Below are 18,236 nucleotides of genomic sequence, written 5' to 3'. Positions count from 1 at the left end.
CATCTAGCTGTACTGGACTCAGTCTGGTGGAGGCCTTGGTAGCTGTGGTCCATTAGTCCTTTGGGCTAATCTTTTCCTTGTATCCTGTTCTCTTCATTCTCCCTTGCTCCCAAATGGGTGAAACCAGTGGAGTATCTTGGATGGCCACAGGCTTTTAAGACCCCAGATGCTACTCACCAAGGTAGAATGTAGAACATTGTCTTTATAAACTTTGTTATGCCAACTGAGCTAGATGTTCCCCGAGACCATGGTCCCCACAGCCCTCCGCCCAGTGTTTTTTGATTTCTTGACTGCTGCTTCTGTTGGTGTTGACTGTGGGTTCAAGTAAAATGAAATCCTTTACAACTTTAGCAGCACATAATCCCTTTTTGGGGGAAAAAGTCACACTTAATCTTCAGCTTGATGGTGGATTTACATACTGTGTAGGTCTGCTAGCTAGTGGCTAGGAAAGTTTCACATTATTTTGATGATGAAAAATAATTCCCATCTTTACCCAGTCCTTTCCCAAGAATCATAATGCTCAAGATGCACTCTCGTCACCTTCCTCTTTCTCTCTTGAGCTCACTGACACAATTCTGCAGGAGAAAGTGCTTTGAATTTTGAGTCTGAAGGTCAGGGCTTCCATTTGAGCTTTTCCTCTTAGATGCTGTGTGACTTTGGGTAGGTGGTTCACCCCATCTGGGGATGATGGTGATGATGGGGATGATAATAATAACAATAGTACCTCCTGTCTCAGTCTTAGGTAGTTAATATGAGAGACAGTGAAGTCCATGTGGAAGCTGTAGAATTTACTATGTGGTATCTTTTTCCTCTTTGCCTTATGTTATGGATTGAATTCTGTCTCCTTAAAATATGGGTCAAATTATCCAGGCCATGATTCACAGTATTGTGTGATTTTCCACCATTTTGTCAAGTGATGTGATTTTCCTGTGTATTAGGTTGTGTCTTAAGTCAATCTCTTTTGAGATATAAAAGAGAGAAGCTAGCAGAGAGACATGGGGACCTCATACCACCAAGAAACAAGCACCAGGAAGATAGCACGTCCTTTGGACCTGGGGTCCCTGTGCTGAGAAGCTCCTCAACTGGGGAAGATTGATGACAAGGACCTTCCCCCAGAGCTGACACAGAAAGTCTTCCCCTGGACCTGGCACCCTGAATCCAGACATCTAGCCTCCTAGACTGTGAGAGAATACATTTTTCTTTGTTAAATCCATCCACTGGTGGTATTTCTATTATAGCAGCACTAGATAACTAAGACATCTTATTAAGCCACAAGAGGACTGGAAGAACCCAATAGCTAAAGCTTATGGAACCCTGGTATCCTGTCCACTTCCATGGTCTTTGAGTAAATATTTGTTCAATGTGTATTCTCTTACATGATTGGCTGAGAAATGATTGATTTACTCTATACAGAGTGCCCAGCCCATAAAAAACCAACCAACCAACCAACCAACCCTTGCCGTTAAATCAATTCCAATTCACAGCGACCCTACAGGACAGAGTAGAACTGCTCCATAGGGTTTCCAAGGAGCAGATTGGATTTAAACTGCCAACCCTTTGGTTAGTAGCTGAACACTTAGCCAGTGTGCCATCAGGGTTCCACCACTGTGCCAAACCCATATACTGACATAAATCGAATACCCCATTTTTTTGTTTCTAAGTTTTCATTATTATTGCCTTTTGTTATCAGTATCTTTATAAATCTGGTCTTTATTTGTCTTTTGGGGTTTGGAAACATTATATATAAATTTACAAATATATTTTAACATTGTATGTAGTAGATATTACTAATGATAAGATGTACAAAAAACAGTCGTAAGTGTCGTTCATTGTAATACGAATACATCTTAAGTCAGGGAGTACCTATAAAATATCACCTGACCGTTCAAGGGAGTCCTCCTTTGGGCTGCTCGTCTATAAGACCATCTGTGATTGCTGTTTTGTGTTTTTGTTGGTTTTTTTGTTGTTAGTGAATTTTCTTAAGTGTTTTCTCTAGAAGTTAGACCTTTAGGTTTCTCATTAAGAGAAGTATGAAGATACAACTTATTATCGATGAAACTAGGGATTTCCTCAAAACCGCTTATAGATAATTCCACTTGAATTTGTTTCACAAACTTTACTTAGTGCCCATTCTGTGTGGGACTTTACACTAGACATTTAAGGCATAAAGTCCTAGGAACTCTGTCTCCCTTTTATGTGAACATTCCCCTCAGTTTCCTTTCAGTTTATGTCCTAGGCAGCCCTACCTTGGCTTCCATCTCTTTGGACCCTTTGGGTCTCTTTGGGACCTTTCTTTCTTCTCATAACTTTACAGGCATTTATCTTCTTTTCCTTCTCCCTCTTACGAAGACTGACAGCAGTTGACCATATGCCCTATTTTCTCTGATGTCCTCCCCAAATGAACCTCATGATTATTTACTCTTAAAAGTTCTACTGCCAGCCACATCAAGGTAAATAACAATAACAAGTACATTAGGTTGGTTCCCCAGAAGCAGATTTTGAGATGAGCATTTGGGGGAAAGGGATTTATTAGGAAGTAGTCCCTGGGGCAGACAGGCAGGAGTGGATAAGATGAGAAGTGAGGAAGTGAGATTGGTAAAGGAAGGACTGTTATAGAACCAAATCCAGGCGACTCTGCTCAATCCCAGGGTGAAGCTCTGGAGTTAGTGAAGGTCACAGCGCAGAATTGTACCCACCTGGGCAAGGATACAGGAATTTTCATAAACCTCCCCCTCTCCCAGAGGCACCTTGGAAGACAAGCCTGGGAATCTGCTTCCTAAAGGTCATGGCCTTGAAAACCCTATGAAGCATAGTCTCCTTTGACACACATGGGGTCACCATGAGCCAGAATCAACTCAATGGCAGCTAACAACAACCCTACCCACCTATGAGTAATTGGTAAGATCATTGGTTCTCAAGACTTGATTCTCAGAGTCCTTGTTCTCCATGTGCACTGGCAAAGCAGGTTCTGGAAGCCCAAGGATAGTCTTGTGACAAGTCCAGCCTGTGGAGAAAACCAGAGGGAGGGGCATAAGAATGGTAAAAGGACAGGGTACCAACAGCATCTGTTCCAGCCATGCTGAGAAAGCTCCAAGGCCCACAGATCCTGCAGAACTCCTGCATGAATCTCTGGGCTCTTCCAGGCACTGCTATTATCCTTGAGTCCTTTGTGCATAGGGCTCCTCCTTGTCATTTAGGATCCCTCTCCATCCAGGTAGGCCCCTCCCTGAAGGCACAGTTAGGCCTCTGCAAAGGCTGTGAGCTGTGGGCCTTTCAGCCTCAAGTGGTTAATTTAAATCTCAGAAGATCTGAAATGATTGACTCTCATCTCAATTTACCCCAGGTTCTGCACAAAGAAAGGTCACTTAAGGACATCCTCACCCGGTCTCTACCTCTCTGTGCCAGGGAGCCAGAACAGGCCTAATACATGCTTTTAATAATGAGGAGGACAGAGAGAGAGGATACTTAAAAAATTGGATGTGATTAATGTCATTGAAAAGTCACCACCTTAGGGACATTTGTTTCAATAGGAGCTTTCACATTGCACACTGATTTGCTGTTGGTACGAATGGGATTCTTTTAGTTTTTGTTTTTCAATTTTGTTTCTTCTCTTTGCTTCTATGGAAAGTGAGTTTATAGGTGTAGAGATCTGGAACAGAATACACATTCTTCTGGGTTCAGCAAGTTTATAGTGACCTGTTCTTGTTTTCACATATCAACAGTTTGTAGTAAAACATTCCTACCAGTCACATAAGCAAGCTCAAGCAAAAGGCAAGTTCTTCCTTTTGCTGGTTCCAACATTTTGTATCCTAATAAATTCAGGGTGGAAATAACCCAGCTGTCTTTATAGAATATATAAAGTTTGGAAGAAGACTATTACTGTTCAAGGCTATGCAATAGTTTGTTTTATACTGAGTGGAGTTGTATAGTTATAAACATGAATGCATCTAGCAATAAATGACTTTATGACAGTGACTTTGAAGGTATAATGAAGAAAACAAAAAAAAGGGAGTTATTACTTATAATTATGGTGTCTGGGTGAGCTTGCACAATGTGCTTTGAATACTTCCCTGGCCATTTACATGTGATCTCATTCACAGTCTCCAATCAATGACCTTGGCCTTCAGATGGGTCATTTATCCTTGAGGATGAGAAGTGCATTGTGATGGTGCTTGCATTTTTTAGTGCATTTTTTTAAGGAGACAGTATTCCTTAGCACTATTTACCCATGCAGTGGAAAAAAATGAAATTATTGACTCTTCTCTACTGTAGAAGATATTTTACATAGACAAAAAAATTTGGCAGTACTTTCAAATTTTTAAATGTGCTTTTCCTTTAACCCAATAATTAAATGGGTTAATGTCATCTCTAGGAATGGATCTTACCAAGATAGAGATAGATAGCGAGAGATTGATAGGTAGTTAGATAGGTAGATAGATGATAGATAGCTGCCATTGGGTCAACTCCAACTCATGAAGACCTAACGTATGACAGAATAACACGTTGCCTGACCCTGTATCATCCCCACAATCACTAGCTTGTTCAAGTCCATTCTTGCAGCTGTTGTGCCAGTCCATCTCACCAAGGCTCTTCCTCACCCTCACTGGTCATTCACCAAACACAAAGTCCTCCAGCTATTGATCCCTCCTGATGATATGTCCAAAGAAAAAGAGTTGAAAAATGTTCTGTTGTGATCCACAGGGTTTTCATTGGCTAATTTTTGGAAGTAGATTGCCAGGCCGTCTGTCCTAGTCTGGAAGCGCTGCTGAAACCTGATTACCATGGGTGACCCTGCTTGTATTTGAAATACCAGTGGCATAGCTTCCAGCATCATAGCAAAATGGAATCCACCACAATACAGCAAACTGACACAGAGGTGGTAGACCAGAATACATAAGTACATAAAAATATAGTGAAAAATATTTGTTGCAGGATTGTGATTGTTTCTTTGTAGCAAAATTTTAAAAAGACCTACATGTTCCTCAATGTGGCAATAGTTAAATAAACATGGTATAATCACACCATAAAATAATATGGAGTCATTGGAAACATGTGAGATAGGTCAATAAAAACTGCACTGAAAGATCCCTAAGACCTAGTACACAAACACACACACACAAAAACTAGTCCCAGAACATAAAACATAATGTATGCACCATTCTAGGTGCTGGCAATACAACAATAAGCAAAAAAAAGGTCTTCATGGGAGTTTACATTTCAGTGTGTGGAACTGAATTTGGGGAGTCCCACAATGAACAAGCAAACAACTGTATGTCAAGTGGTAATAGGGATCGTGAAGAAAAGTTAAGCAAGATAAAGGAGTAGAGAGTAATTTAGACAGAGGCCACCGAAGGCCTCTTAGAGGAGGTAACAATTGATCAGAGAGCTAAAAGGAACTGTTGTGCTTTCAGAATTGCCTAAATATATCCAAAATAACAATTTCAATAAGTAGACAATAATAATCCTAAATGATAAGAAAATGTGGTATATTTCAACTCATAGAGCTTTCTGTTTCGTGGAGGTGCACAAAATGCTGTGTCATACAATAAACAACTTTTCCCCAAGTCAGAGAAATGTAATATGTAATTTTAAAAATTTAAACAGAAGGAAATCAAGTGGAATACTTCTACTTGCAAATAACAGAAAATCTAACTGACTAAACAATAAGGAATATGTTAGCTCAGAAATTGAAAGATTCTAGAGGTTGGAAGCACTTTACAGTTGATTGACTCCAACAGCTCAGTGGTATCAGAACTCTCCATCTCTCTATCCATGTAGCTAAAGGGGGAGATGTATGCTACTGATTTAGGCCAATCAATACTTTCCCATGGAGGTGATGGTGGTGTTACTCCTACCCAGACTGCAAGACTGCGTGAGCAAAGGGTGGATGGAATGGTGGAGAGGTAACGACCGCGGATAAGGAGGAGAGGAAGAAATCCTCACTTTACAGGACTGCATGAACTGAGACTCAAGAAAAAAGCAAGTGATGGCCGTGAGGTTGGCTTAGGGCTCATTGCCTTGGCTTTGAGGAGCTAATAGTGCCTCAGTGGAGAAGATGGAGGGGAGCGTCCTTCCTTGCCCTTGAATTCCTAAGGCAGAAGTGGGAAAAGTGGAAACAGATATTCAAGAGCATGGGAGGCAGGTTGTACACTGTTAGGATTTCAGTGTTTTTACAAATGTGTTTGAGTCCAACATGCTGGGCTAAGGAAGTATTTTCCAGGGAGTAGCCAAATTGGTAATTTCACAAAAGAAAAATCCTCTGTCAGACTCCAAGTCAAATAATTATTTTTCCCCCAAGAGAGCAAGTACATGCTGGTATAGAAAAAATCTGGCTAAAAGTCAAGTGTTGTGAAACAAGTTTCTGATGACTGTATGCTCAGACCTGATTAGCATGAAGGCTTCCTGCTCCCTGGGCTTGTTGGAAAGAGAACCCTGAGCCTTACAAATTGGGCTGATGATGTCATTCCTAAGTTCTGCAGGTGACTGCTGAGTTATATGCACTTAAAACAAACGGGCTAATTGGCCTGGGTTTTGGTACAATCTATCATTCTTCCATGGGATTGCATATCTGAGGCAGGTCATTATGTTAAATACAACTTTAAAATAAAGAAAATCCATACTTCTCACTTCTGGTGGCCCCAACAGAAATTAGAAATTTTTTATGGCAAAGAACACAGACTATGTACTGCAAAATCCCTTAGTTGCATTTTCTCTCTCCCTTAAATAATGAGTAATTAATAGAAGAGATTTAGTTTAGGTGAGTTATATGCAAAGTTGTTTTATCTGAAATACTTTTCCATGATATTGTATTTCCATCCCTGCTTCATCATTGCCTTTTTTGTTTGAATTAATGCAATATTACCAAAGTCATCCTCCATTACACGACCATTTGCCTTCACATTGAAGGCAGCGATGTCGTTTTCATTTGAAGCCATTTGTCCTTGTTATAACAGACAAGGCAGTTGGTACATTCAGACTCAGTTACTAACTTGCATGAATGATTTCAAGATAGAGCTGGGAGATGAGGCAACTCAAAGTTGCCGTTAACTGTGCATTATGTTCTCTCTTCTGCTAGACCTGATGGGAAAACAGCTCATATAACTGGGCCTATGGGAAGTGGAAGGAGGTTAACTCAGATCAGTTTCCCAGTAAGCCAGCACTGAGATGGAGTTTGGGATGCAGGATATTTATTAGGCATGACCTTGGGTTCAACACCTGGGGAAGAGATGGGAAGGAAGTAGGAGTAGGTTAAAGGAGATGATAACCTGCAATGCAGCCCAGTGACAGCCCCTACTGATCCCATAAGGAGCTCTGGAGCTGGGAAAGCCCTTCAGAGTTGGCCAGGCCTTCACACCCCTGTATTGATCAGTCACTGGATGTGGGCTTCCCTTGGAAGGGCATGACCCTGAGTGTAGTGGTTCTTTGCAGCTGAGGTAATCCTTGAATAGGTCAATAGCTGAAGGCTGTCTACTAGCAGCACTCCCAGGTTTGAGGCCCTCAACCTCAGGGTGGTGGTTCTTAACCAGGGGTAGTTTTGCCCCCCAGGGGGTATTTGGTAATACATAGAGATATATTGAATATACCATGGACCACTAAAAGAACGAACAAATCTATCTTGGAAGAAGTACAACAAGAATGCTTCTTAGAAGCAAGGGTGACGAGACTATGTCTCACATACTTTGGACATGTTATCAGGAAGGATCAGTCCCTAGAGAAGTACATCATGCTTGGTAAAGTAGAGAGTCAGCAAAAAAGAGGAAGACCCTCAATGAGATGGGTTGACATAGTGGCTGCAACAATGGGCTCCAGCACAACAACAATTGTGAGGATGGCACAGGATCAGGCAGTGTTTTGTTCCGTAGTACACAGAGTTGCTATGAGTTGGAACTGAATCGACGGCACTTAACAACAACAACAGAGATATTTTGAGGGTAGAGAACTATTGACATCTAGTGGGTAGAGGCTAAGGATGCTGCTAAATACCCTACAATGCACAGGGCAACCCCACAAGAAAGACTTATCTGGTCTAAAATGTCAACAGTGATCAGGTTAAGAAAGCCTGCTCTGGACAACAAATTCTCCCTTGAAGTAGATCCTGGATGGGCATAATATTGTCCAACACAGGGGTCACCATTAATCTAGATATTACTACTTGTGAGACAAAATGCTGTATATTCCTCTTAACCCTCACACACACCCTTTGAGGAAGGTCTCACTCTTTCCATTTACTAATGAGGAAACTGATGCTCAGAGAAGATAAGTAAATTGTCCAAGGTCCTGTGCTGGAAAGAAACAGAGGTGAGATTTACAGTAGACCTGCTTGTCAAAAACGTTGTGATATCTCTGTCTTCATTTGATGGACTGATGAAGCATTCCTCAAACTTTTCTTTTTCTCTACTGCAAATATGTGATAGATGATGTTCACGTCTTCATTTCCCTCCAACAGAATTCCTGGGTGCTAGTTATAACCTCACCTCTCTCTATCCCACTTAGAAAGTACAGTGAAATATCAGTGAGCATAGCACACATTATAGAGATAACACTGAATACTCTGTAGTTTGTATTTCTAAGTAAATCATTCCAAACTATTATCCCTTCCTTGCTTTTCGTAACATAGGAGTTGCGTTGTCTGTCAGTTTGTCATGCTGTGGTGGTTTGTGTGTTGCTGTGATGCTGGAAGCTATGCCACCAGGATTTCAAATACCAGCAGATTCACCCATGGTGGACAGGTTTTTGTGGAGCTTTCAGACTAAGATAGACTAGAAAGGAAGACCTGGCGATCTACTTCTGAAAAAAAATTGGCCATCAAAAACCTTATGGATAGCAGCAGAACATTGTCTGATATAGTGCTGGAAGATGAGGCCCCCCACCCTCAATTTGGAGGATCCTCAAAATATGACTGGGAAAGAGCTGAGTCCTCAAAGTAGAGTCAATCTTAATGTGGATGGAGTGAAGCTTCCAGGACCTTCATTTACTGATGTGGCACCATTCAAAATGAGAATAAAGAGCTGCAAACATCCATTAATAATTGTACAAAGAATGAATCTAGGAAAGTTGGAAGTTGTCAAAAATGAAACAGAAGGCTTGAAGATTGATATCCTAGGCACTGGTGAGCTGAAATGGGCTGGTACTGGCCATTTTGAATCGGACAGTCATATTGTCTACTATGCCATAAATGACAAATGGAAGAGGAATGGCATCACATTCATCATCAAAAAGAACATTTCAAGATCTATCTTGAAGTACAATGCTGTCAGTGGTAGGATAATATCCATACACCTGTCATGAAGACCAGTTAATACGACTCTTATTCAAATTTACGCACCAACCACTAATGTCAAAGATGAAGAAACTGAAGATTTTTACCACTTTCTGCAGTCTGAAATTGATCAAGCATACAATCAAGATTCATTAATAATTACTGATGATTGGAATGTGAAAGTTGAAAACAAAGAAGGATTAATAGTTGCAAAATATGGCCTTGGTGATAGAAATGATGCCAGAGATAGCAAGACAGAATTTTGCAAGACCAACCAATTATTCATTGGAAATACCTTTTTCTCAGCAACATAAATGGGGACTATACATGTGAACGTGCCAGATGGAATACACAGGAATCAAATTGACTATATCTGTGGAAAGAGATGATGGAGAAGCTCAATAGTATAAGTCAGAATAAGGCCAGAGCAGATTGCAGAACAGATCATCAATTGCTCATAGACAAATTCAAGTTCAAGCTGAAGAAAATTAAAACAAGTCCACGAGAGCCAAAGTACGATCCTGAGTATAACTCACCTGAATTTACAGACCATCTCAAGAATAGATTTGATGTATTGAACACTAATGACCAAAGATCAGACTAGTTGCGGGATGACTTCAAGGATATCATAAATGAAGAAAGCAAAAGGTCATAAAAAGACAGGAAAGAAAGAAAAGACCAAAATGGGTGTCATAAGAGAAGCAGAAACTTGCTCTTGAACATAGTGTTTAAAGTGAACAGAAGAAACAATGAAGTACAAAGAGCAGAACAGACCATTTCAAAGTGCAGCTTGGGAAGACAAAGTAAAATATTATAATGAAATAATATTATAGGCCTAGAGTCAGAAAACAACAGCTACCTGGACAACTGACTGGAAAAAATCAATATACGTGCCCATTCCAAAGAACGGTGATCAAAGAGATTGTGAAAAGTATCCAACAGTATCATTAATATCACACCCAAGTAAAATTTTGCTGACAATCATTCAAACATGGTTGCAACAGTACATCAACAGTGAACTTCCATAATTTCAAGCCAGGTTCAGAAGAGAATGTGGAACAAGGGATATCGTTACTGATGACAAATAGATCTTTATTGAAAGCAGAGAATACCAGAAAGATGTTTACCTGTATTTTGTTGACTATGCAAAGGCCTTCAGCTGTGTAGATCATAACAAATTATGGATAACATTGCGAACAATGGGAATTCCAGAACATTTAATTGTGCTCATGCAGAACCTGTACATAGACCAAGAGGCAGTCATTCAAATAGAACAAGGAGGTACTGCCTGGTTTAAAATCAAAAAAGTTGAGCGTCAGCGTTGTATCCTTTTACCATACTTATTCAATCTGTATGCTGAGAAAATAATATGAGAAGCTGGACTATATGAAGAAAAATATGTCATCAGGATTGAAGGAGAATCATTAACAACCTGTGATATGCAGATGACACCACTTTACTTGCTGAAAGTAAAGAGGACTTGAAGCACTTATAGATGAAGAGCGAAGACTAGAGCCTTCAGTATGGATTACACCACAACATAAAGAAAACAAAAATCCTCACAACTGGACCAATAAGCAACATCATAATAAATGGAGAAAATATTAAGTTGTCAAGGATTTCATTTTACTTGGATCCACGATCAACACCCATGGAAGCAGCAGTCAAGAAATCAAATGACATATTGCATTGGGCAAATCTGCTGCAAAAGACCTCTTTAAAGTGCTAGAAAGCAAAGATATCACTTTGAGGACTAAGGTGAACCTGACCCCAGCCATAGTATTTTCAATTGCCTTATATGCATGAGAAAGCTGGACAAGGAATAAGGAAGACCGAAGAAGAACTGATGTCTTTGAAATTAAGTTGTTGGCAAGGAATATTGAATATACCATGGACTCCCAGAAGAATGAACAACTCTCTCTCAGAAGAAGTACAGCCAGAACGCTCCTTAGAAACAAGGACGGTGAGACTTCATCTCATATATTTTGGACATGTTATCAGGAGGGTTCAGCCCCTGGGGAAAGACATTAGACTTGGTAAAGTAGAGGGTCAGTGAAAGAGAGGAAGACCCTCAAGGAGATGGACTGACACAGTGGCTACAAGGATGTTCTCACACATAGCAAGGATTATGAGGATGGCGCAGGAATCGGCAGTGTTACGTTCTGTTGTACATAGGGTCGCTAGGAGTCGGAACTGACTCAATGGAACCTCACAACAACACTATTTTGTAAGAAATTGCTTACAATAATCTTGCAGTTGATTTTGATACCAAGAGTAAGATATATCGGTCATCTTAGAGAATGTCCGTGAGAAGACTACAAGATTTTCAGGAGAGTTTTTTTCATACTCTCTCTTCATGGTACTGTGCCTTTCGATCGATTGAATCATCTAAGAACATCGTTCAGATCTTATTGCACTTCTAGAACATGGGGCATCAAATAGTTAATTAATTCAGTTAAAATTTAGCACCTACTTTGTTCCAGAAACTCCTATTTCTTTCTTATAACAGTAGCATTTACTAGTAAAGACTTCCACAGAACAGAGTGAAAAACATCTATCACTGTGCAAATATACAGATGAATAGGTATCTTAACAGAGTTAGTCTCTCGAAAACAAATTCCCATAAATACTGAACTTTTTAAAAGACATCCATGTAAAGGTAATAAACATAGTCTATAAAGATGTTAAGGTAAATAAGATGCAGTACACATTTTATTCAATGATATAAAGAAAAAGGACTTAGACATTTTATTACTATTGATATAATGATGTTAGTATTATTGTCAATAGTTGCTGCAGTTTTCAGATTTTCTAGCAGTCTCATGGGGTTAAGTTGTTGGTTCAGTGGTGAAATTCTTGCCTTCCATGCAGGAGACCCAGATTCGATTCTCAACCAACGCACTTTATGTGCAGCCACCACCCATCTGTCAGTGGAATCTTGCAAGTTCCTATGATGCTGAACAGGTTTCAATGGAGCTTACAGACTAAAATGAACTAGGAAGAAAGGTCTGGTGGTCTACTTCCAAAAATCAGGCAATGAAAATGCTATGGATTACAACAGTTTGATCTGCAACCCATCATGGGGATGGTGCAGGACTAGACAATGTTTTGTTCCATTGTGTGTGTGGGGGGGGTCACCGTGAGTCTGGGGCTGACTCGACTGCAACTAACAACAATAGCCAGTGTTAAACACTGAAAAAAAAATTCTGTCATTGATTCGCACAACGTATTTCTATACGGTAGGTGTTACTGCCTTCATCTGACAACTGAAAAATACAAAGACCCAAGAGATTAAACAATTTGATTAAGTTTATCCAGAAGTATATGGCAGAGGATGTTGTCCTGCACAGGTAACTTTCTGTTGTTACAAAGCCTAATTAAACGTTAAAGATGTGTTTATGCTTATTGATTCATTCATTCAACCAAATTCTTTAAATATTGATAAGCAAAATATGGTATAAACTGGGATGTGCTGGAAAATATTTGAAAAATGACTACCAAAACAAAGTGTGTATATATTATTGCAAAGTATAAACTTATTGATATGAAAGGTGCATAGCACACAATTTAAAAATAATAAGATGTACAATATTCTTTATTATAAATTTAGTATATCCAATTGGTTCTTACAGAATGCTTTTGTTGAATTTTAGTAAAATTTTTATCCATAGCCAATGGTTTCAGTTGATCAATGAGTATAGTTCCAACATGAATGTTGATTGCCATTTTCTGATTTCAAGCCCTGGTGGCACAGTGTTTAAGAGCTCAATGGCTAACCAAAAGATCGGCAGTTCACATCCACCAGCGGCTCCTTGGAAACAGTGTGCGGCAGTTCTACCCCGTTCTATGGGTCGCTATGAGTTGGAATCCACTCGGTGGCAATGGGTTTGGTTTTGATTTTAAAGCAACATGACTTAACGTGGAGTTGGGAAGAGACGCACAGTAGCACATCATTATATAACATTTCACCAATAAGCGTAAATAATCTCAAGACATAGATAAGAGTAAAATGGACTGAAATAGAGAGTGATGAGTTCTGGGTGCTTATTATTTTTGCTTTGGATATAATTTATTTCACTGTGAATTTATGTAATTTCATTTGTTGATAATAATTGTATTTAACAAACACCTAACAAGATTCCTTAACATTTAATATTTGCTCCTGCAGGCTGGTATGATCCACTTCCGGCTCACACCGGTTAAGAAAAGTTTTCAATTAATCAAGCGCCCCCACCCCCCCATTTCCAGAGTGTTTCCTACTTCAAATTAGTGAGGCGTCATAGTTCTGAGTATGTGAGCAGAGGACATACTATTATCAAGAAAAATAGATATTAAAATAGATGATACTGGGCAAAGAGTTCTTCCTTAAAATTTATCGCTATTTTTGTGGTTTATTCACAGGCATTTCCCTGCATCTCAACAGGCATTTATGGTAAGTGATCTAATTTTCAATGATGTTTTTATTTTTTATTTTATTTCCTTTGTGTGTATGTGTGTGTGTGAGAGAGACAAAAAGGCAGGATTAACTGGAAAAAATAAGAGATTCTCTGATGAATATATTTTGTTTGATTTAAAGAGACTCAAAATGCAACTCAAATCTGATTAAGGAATCTTAAGAGGCTATTCAGATTCCTTTGTGTTCTTGAATTTTGTTTTATTGGATACTACATGAAATTATTTGATACACTGCGTCTTAATGTTTTTTTAAGCAAAGTTTTTTTCCTAGTGTTATTTGATGTCTAATATAGTTTTCCTTAATAAAGTTTCTCTCAGAAGAATACTGCACAGTAAAGTTAGTGTTATCATTATTTTTTTGCAAATTATAAATAACAGATGAATTAAAATGCACACACATGCGTATATCTGTATATTCAAACTTTTTAAAAATCCAAAGAAGTGACTGTTAATAAATAAAATGAATTTTAATAAACTGCAAATATATTTTCCTGCTATTAATGGATTGTTTTAAATAGTGACTGCTTCACTTAAAGATGGAAGTGGAATGTTTTTATAATCACTTATTTTGACAAGCCTAAAGCTCTCTAGATATTCTTGCACCTGTGATGACATTTTTCTATGCTGCTTTTCTCAAATCGTCAGTAAGTCTGTTTTAAAGGTAAAATGGGGTTATTTACCATTTTAGCTTTTTCTGATTCAAGCAAAATAGATCTCAACCTTTCTGAACTCAAATTTTTCACATGGAGGCTCTTAACTGAAAAATAAAACATAAATGAATCTAAAAAATTGTTGAAATCCACTGGTACGCAGCAGGGGATATCCAGATTGATGTCAAAGTTACTCATTTCTTCTTTCTGGTATTTCTTTTGAAAGTCTTGGCGAGAATAAAACGATAACGTAGGCCCAAATCACTTTAAGTAGGGAGGGATTTGGTCACACTTTAAAAAATTAAGTCATACCCTCTTCCTCTCTGGATTCCACTATAACTTGTCTTTGTAGGACCCGATGGACATTGGGCTGGAAAAGGGCTAAATCAGACCATCGCCCAGTTACTCATCATGGCCATTCTCTCTGCCTCACAGTTAGAAATCTTAAATGTGTGCTTAAAGGAAGCAAATTTTGCCTGGTCAAGAGACCAGCTCTTCATTTCAAACTTTGTCTGAAGTCAAACCAGACTCCATTGCAGAAATGATTTCATTAGGAGAATATTCTTTCATAATAACCTCGATTTTCCTTGACAAAATAAAAACAAACACCGAACCACTTAAAGGAATATTTTTGTACATCACTGTCTGTGTTTATTACTTTGTCAGATAGTTGATGTCTGTTTTTCTTTTTCCCTTCTGAGAATCTAATAGTAATATGCAAAGAACTTCAAAAGGGGATTTTATCTAACACGATATGTGAAAAGAAGGGAGCAGCAAGGAAAAAAAAACACACAAAAGGTAAAAGAAGATAAGAGGAGACAATAAAATTAGAGGCTTGTGAGAGGATTTATTTTAGATATTGCTAGTTGCTGATGACTTTGACTCATGGCAACCTTAGGTATAACATAACAAAACATTACCCAGCGCTGCGCCATCTTCTTGATCATTGGTATGTTTGAATCCATTCATTGTTTTGGCTATTGTGTCAATCCATCTCTTTGAGGGTTTCCCATCAGTTTTGCTGACCCTCTACTTTACCAACCATGATGTCTTTGTCTAGTAATTGGTGTTTCCTGATGACAGGTTCAAAGTAAGTGAGCTGAAGTCTCACCACACTTGCTTCTAAGAAGCATTCTGGTCCTATTTTAGTCTAAGGATAATATGTTCATTCTGCTGACCATCCATGGTATATTCAATAGTCGTCATCAACACCACAGTTTAAATGCATCAATTCTCCTTCTGTCTTCCTTTTTCATTGTCTAGCTTTTGCTTGCATATGAGGAAATTGAAAAGATCATGGCTTGTCCAGGCACAACTTACTCATCAAAGTGACATCTTTGCTTTTCCAAATGTTAAAGAAGTCTTTTGCAGCAGATTTGCCCAATGTAGTATGTTGTTCGATTTCTTGACTGCTGCTTCCGTGAGCATTAATTGTTGATCCAAGTAGAATGAAATCATTGATAACTTCACTTTCTTCATTTATTGAGAGAGGATAGTAAGAACTAAATTAAACTTAGACTAAATTGTGGTCAATTCTAATCCCTGAAGGACAAGGATTTCTTCTTAGAGAGAGTAACATGGCTCAAAATATAACTGGTTAAAATATTCCATTGTGTTGAATGAGAGGAAAATGTTGAAGAACGTTGGATAGTGCATTAATACAGTGAGTCATAGGATTTGACACCAGATAAGCTTAGTTAATTTTCACAATGCCTGGTCAAAGAATATAGTTCTCAAATCCCAGCTACTCATCTATTCACCCCTCCATTTTTTTTCTTAGTAAATTTAAAAGTGAGGCCCATACCCTCCAAGGCTAAGTCTTATATTGTCTTTGGTTAGCTCCACTGGAGCTTGAGACCTAGATTTATTTTTATGACCATGAGATACTGTCTTAGTAACTTTTAGATTAGTACTCTAAGTCTTTGTACTTGTGGACCCATTTAGCATTAAGCAACGTGAAAATTATTTCATATGTCCCTTGTGAAGATACAGCTTTCTGATTAGTCCTTAATTTTCTCTCAGTATTCAAATATTGTAGATCAGTTGTTTTCTTGATCTTCGCCAGAACCCTGCTTCTCCTCCCCCATTAACTGGATTGGTTTTACTTTTTCTTTATATAGTAAGATTTGAGAAAATATTTTATTTAAAGAAAGTGTTTCATAGCTAAAAAAAAAAAAAGCCAATGAAACTTTCAACACATTTTTTTAATGTCATACTAGAGTGGATTTAGAGAAAATTCTCAAAACAGTCTCCTGGCTCCAGCCCTTACCCCTAATATTCCATATTCCAAACTTTGATGGATTAATTCTTCTAAAATACCACCTGGTGCATGTTTCCCATCTGTTCATAAGCCTTTGATCATATTCCATTACTTGCAGGTTAACGTTCACTCTTCCTGGCCTGAACAATTGGCACTTTTTGTATCTCCCTAAACCAGTGCTTTCAAAATTTTTAAGAGGGGAAAAGCATCACCCGTCAGTGATGTGAATCAGTGTGCCAAGAAATTAATATATGCCTTTGCCTTTGCATCATCAAGAGGGAATTTAATTTGCAGCATTTCCCAAAGTTATTTGAGTGTAGAAATTTTTCTTTCAACCTTTCTCAGGAGTAGTCTTTCCTTCAGAATATACTTCAAGAAATTTCTTGGCATCCACCTTTCATAGACACATCTTCTGTTACCCACAAATAATCCAATGGATCTTGAAACATGTCATGTATGTTCCCAGGTCCAAACCTTTTCTATGCTCTTACATATTCTTAAAATCCTCAAATGTACCTCCTGACACACACAACACACAAACATACACACCACGAACTCACACACACAATTAGCACCACTGCTGTTTACATTCCTCCTCCTGCGCCCTTAAACAAAAACACATCACCCGCATTTAAACAAGGTTGGGGCTCATTCTCTGGGAAGTCTTCCTTGAATATGCCAGTCCTTGGTGGTTGTCATATTTTCTGAAATTTTTCAGCATTTCTGACCTGAATAATTAACAACTGCTTCCTCATATTGTTCTGTAGATTTTTGCTTACTATCCTATGGTTCACAGCCATATTCTTTGCACATTCTTTGAATACTCAGTGCCTAGAAAAGCAATGGATCCATAGAAGAACTCATGAAATGTTTACTGTTGGTGACAACAATAATGATTGTAACCCAAATTGTTGCCTAACTGAAGATACAGGAAACAGAATTGTTGATTGTCAAAATAACAGGTTGAAAAAGCTACTCAGCTGATATTTTCTTAATGGACAAACAACTCTATTCTAGGAGAAAACAAATGTGTTTCCAAAAAACGTTCTCAAACTGGAAATGGTAAAAAAAAAAAAAAAAAATGGGAAAGCAAGGACTTGTTCAGTCAGAGATATGACAGGTATACAACATTTACTTCACTGAAGAAAAAAATCTCTCTGTTGTTCAGTATGCTCCTCCTCAGGGTGGTCCATGTGGCCCTGTGGCCCTATTCTGACTTCTTCTGAGATGCCCTGGTCCCAGCCCACCTTCCCACCTGCTGTTTCCCAGATTCCTTTTGGCTTTGGGTTTACCTTCAATTTTAAAGTTATGACCTGCAAACCCACTGTGACCCTAGTTCTATTAGAACATAATTTGGAGTATGTGGAGCATCTTTTGAAGGGAGTTGGATTATTTAATGCCAAGATGATCTCATACCAGAGTAATTTTACCAGAAAGCATTCCCATTTCATGGAAATTTCGACATCACCAGTGTGCTGAAAGCATGTCTGGAGGATCTGGTGCACTACCAGTACTTGGGGGTATCAGGACCACGGCAGAAGCCAGTTCCTTTCCCAGCCATTCTCCCACTCTGAATCTTTGTGAGACAAGCCCCTGATGGCAGCAAAACCAG

At 38.7% G+C, this 18,236-nt stretch overlaps 1 protein-coding gene across 1 annotated transcript in view; it reads left to right on the top strand.

Annotated features, from left to right (window-relative positions):
* The window catches only part of MACROD2 (mono-ADP ribosylhydrolase 2), a 2,703,848-nt gene that overhangs the window by 1,785,007 nt on the left and 900,605 nt on the right, over nucleotides 1-18,236 (top strand). The window contains exon 7 of the mRNA XM_023731427.1: nucleotides 13,661-13,691. Within this exon, the coding sequence (XP_023587195.1) occupies nucleotides 13,661-13,691 (31 nt within the window). The remainder of the gene's footprint in view (nucleotides 1-13,660; nucleotides 13,692-18,236) is intronic.

The sequence above is a fragment of the Trichechus manatus genome, unplaced genomic scaffold (assembly GCF_000243295.1).
Source record: "Trichechus manatus latirostris isolate Lorelei unplaced genomic scaffold, TriManLat1.0 scaffold00042, whole genome shotgun sequence".
Lineage (NCBI taxonomy): Eukaryota > Metazoa > Chordata > Mammalia > Sirenia > Trichechidae > Trichechus > Trichechus manatus.
This window is presented reverse-complemented; position numbering and strand designations above follow the sequence as displayed.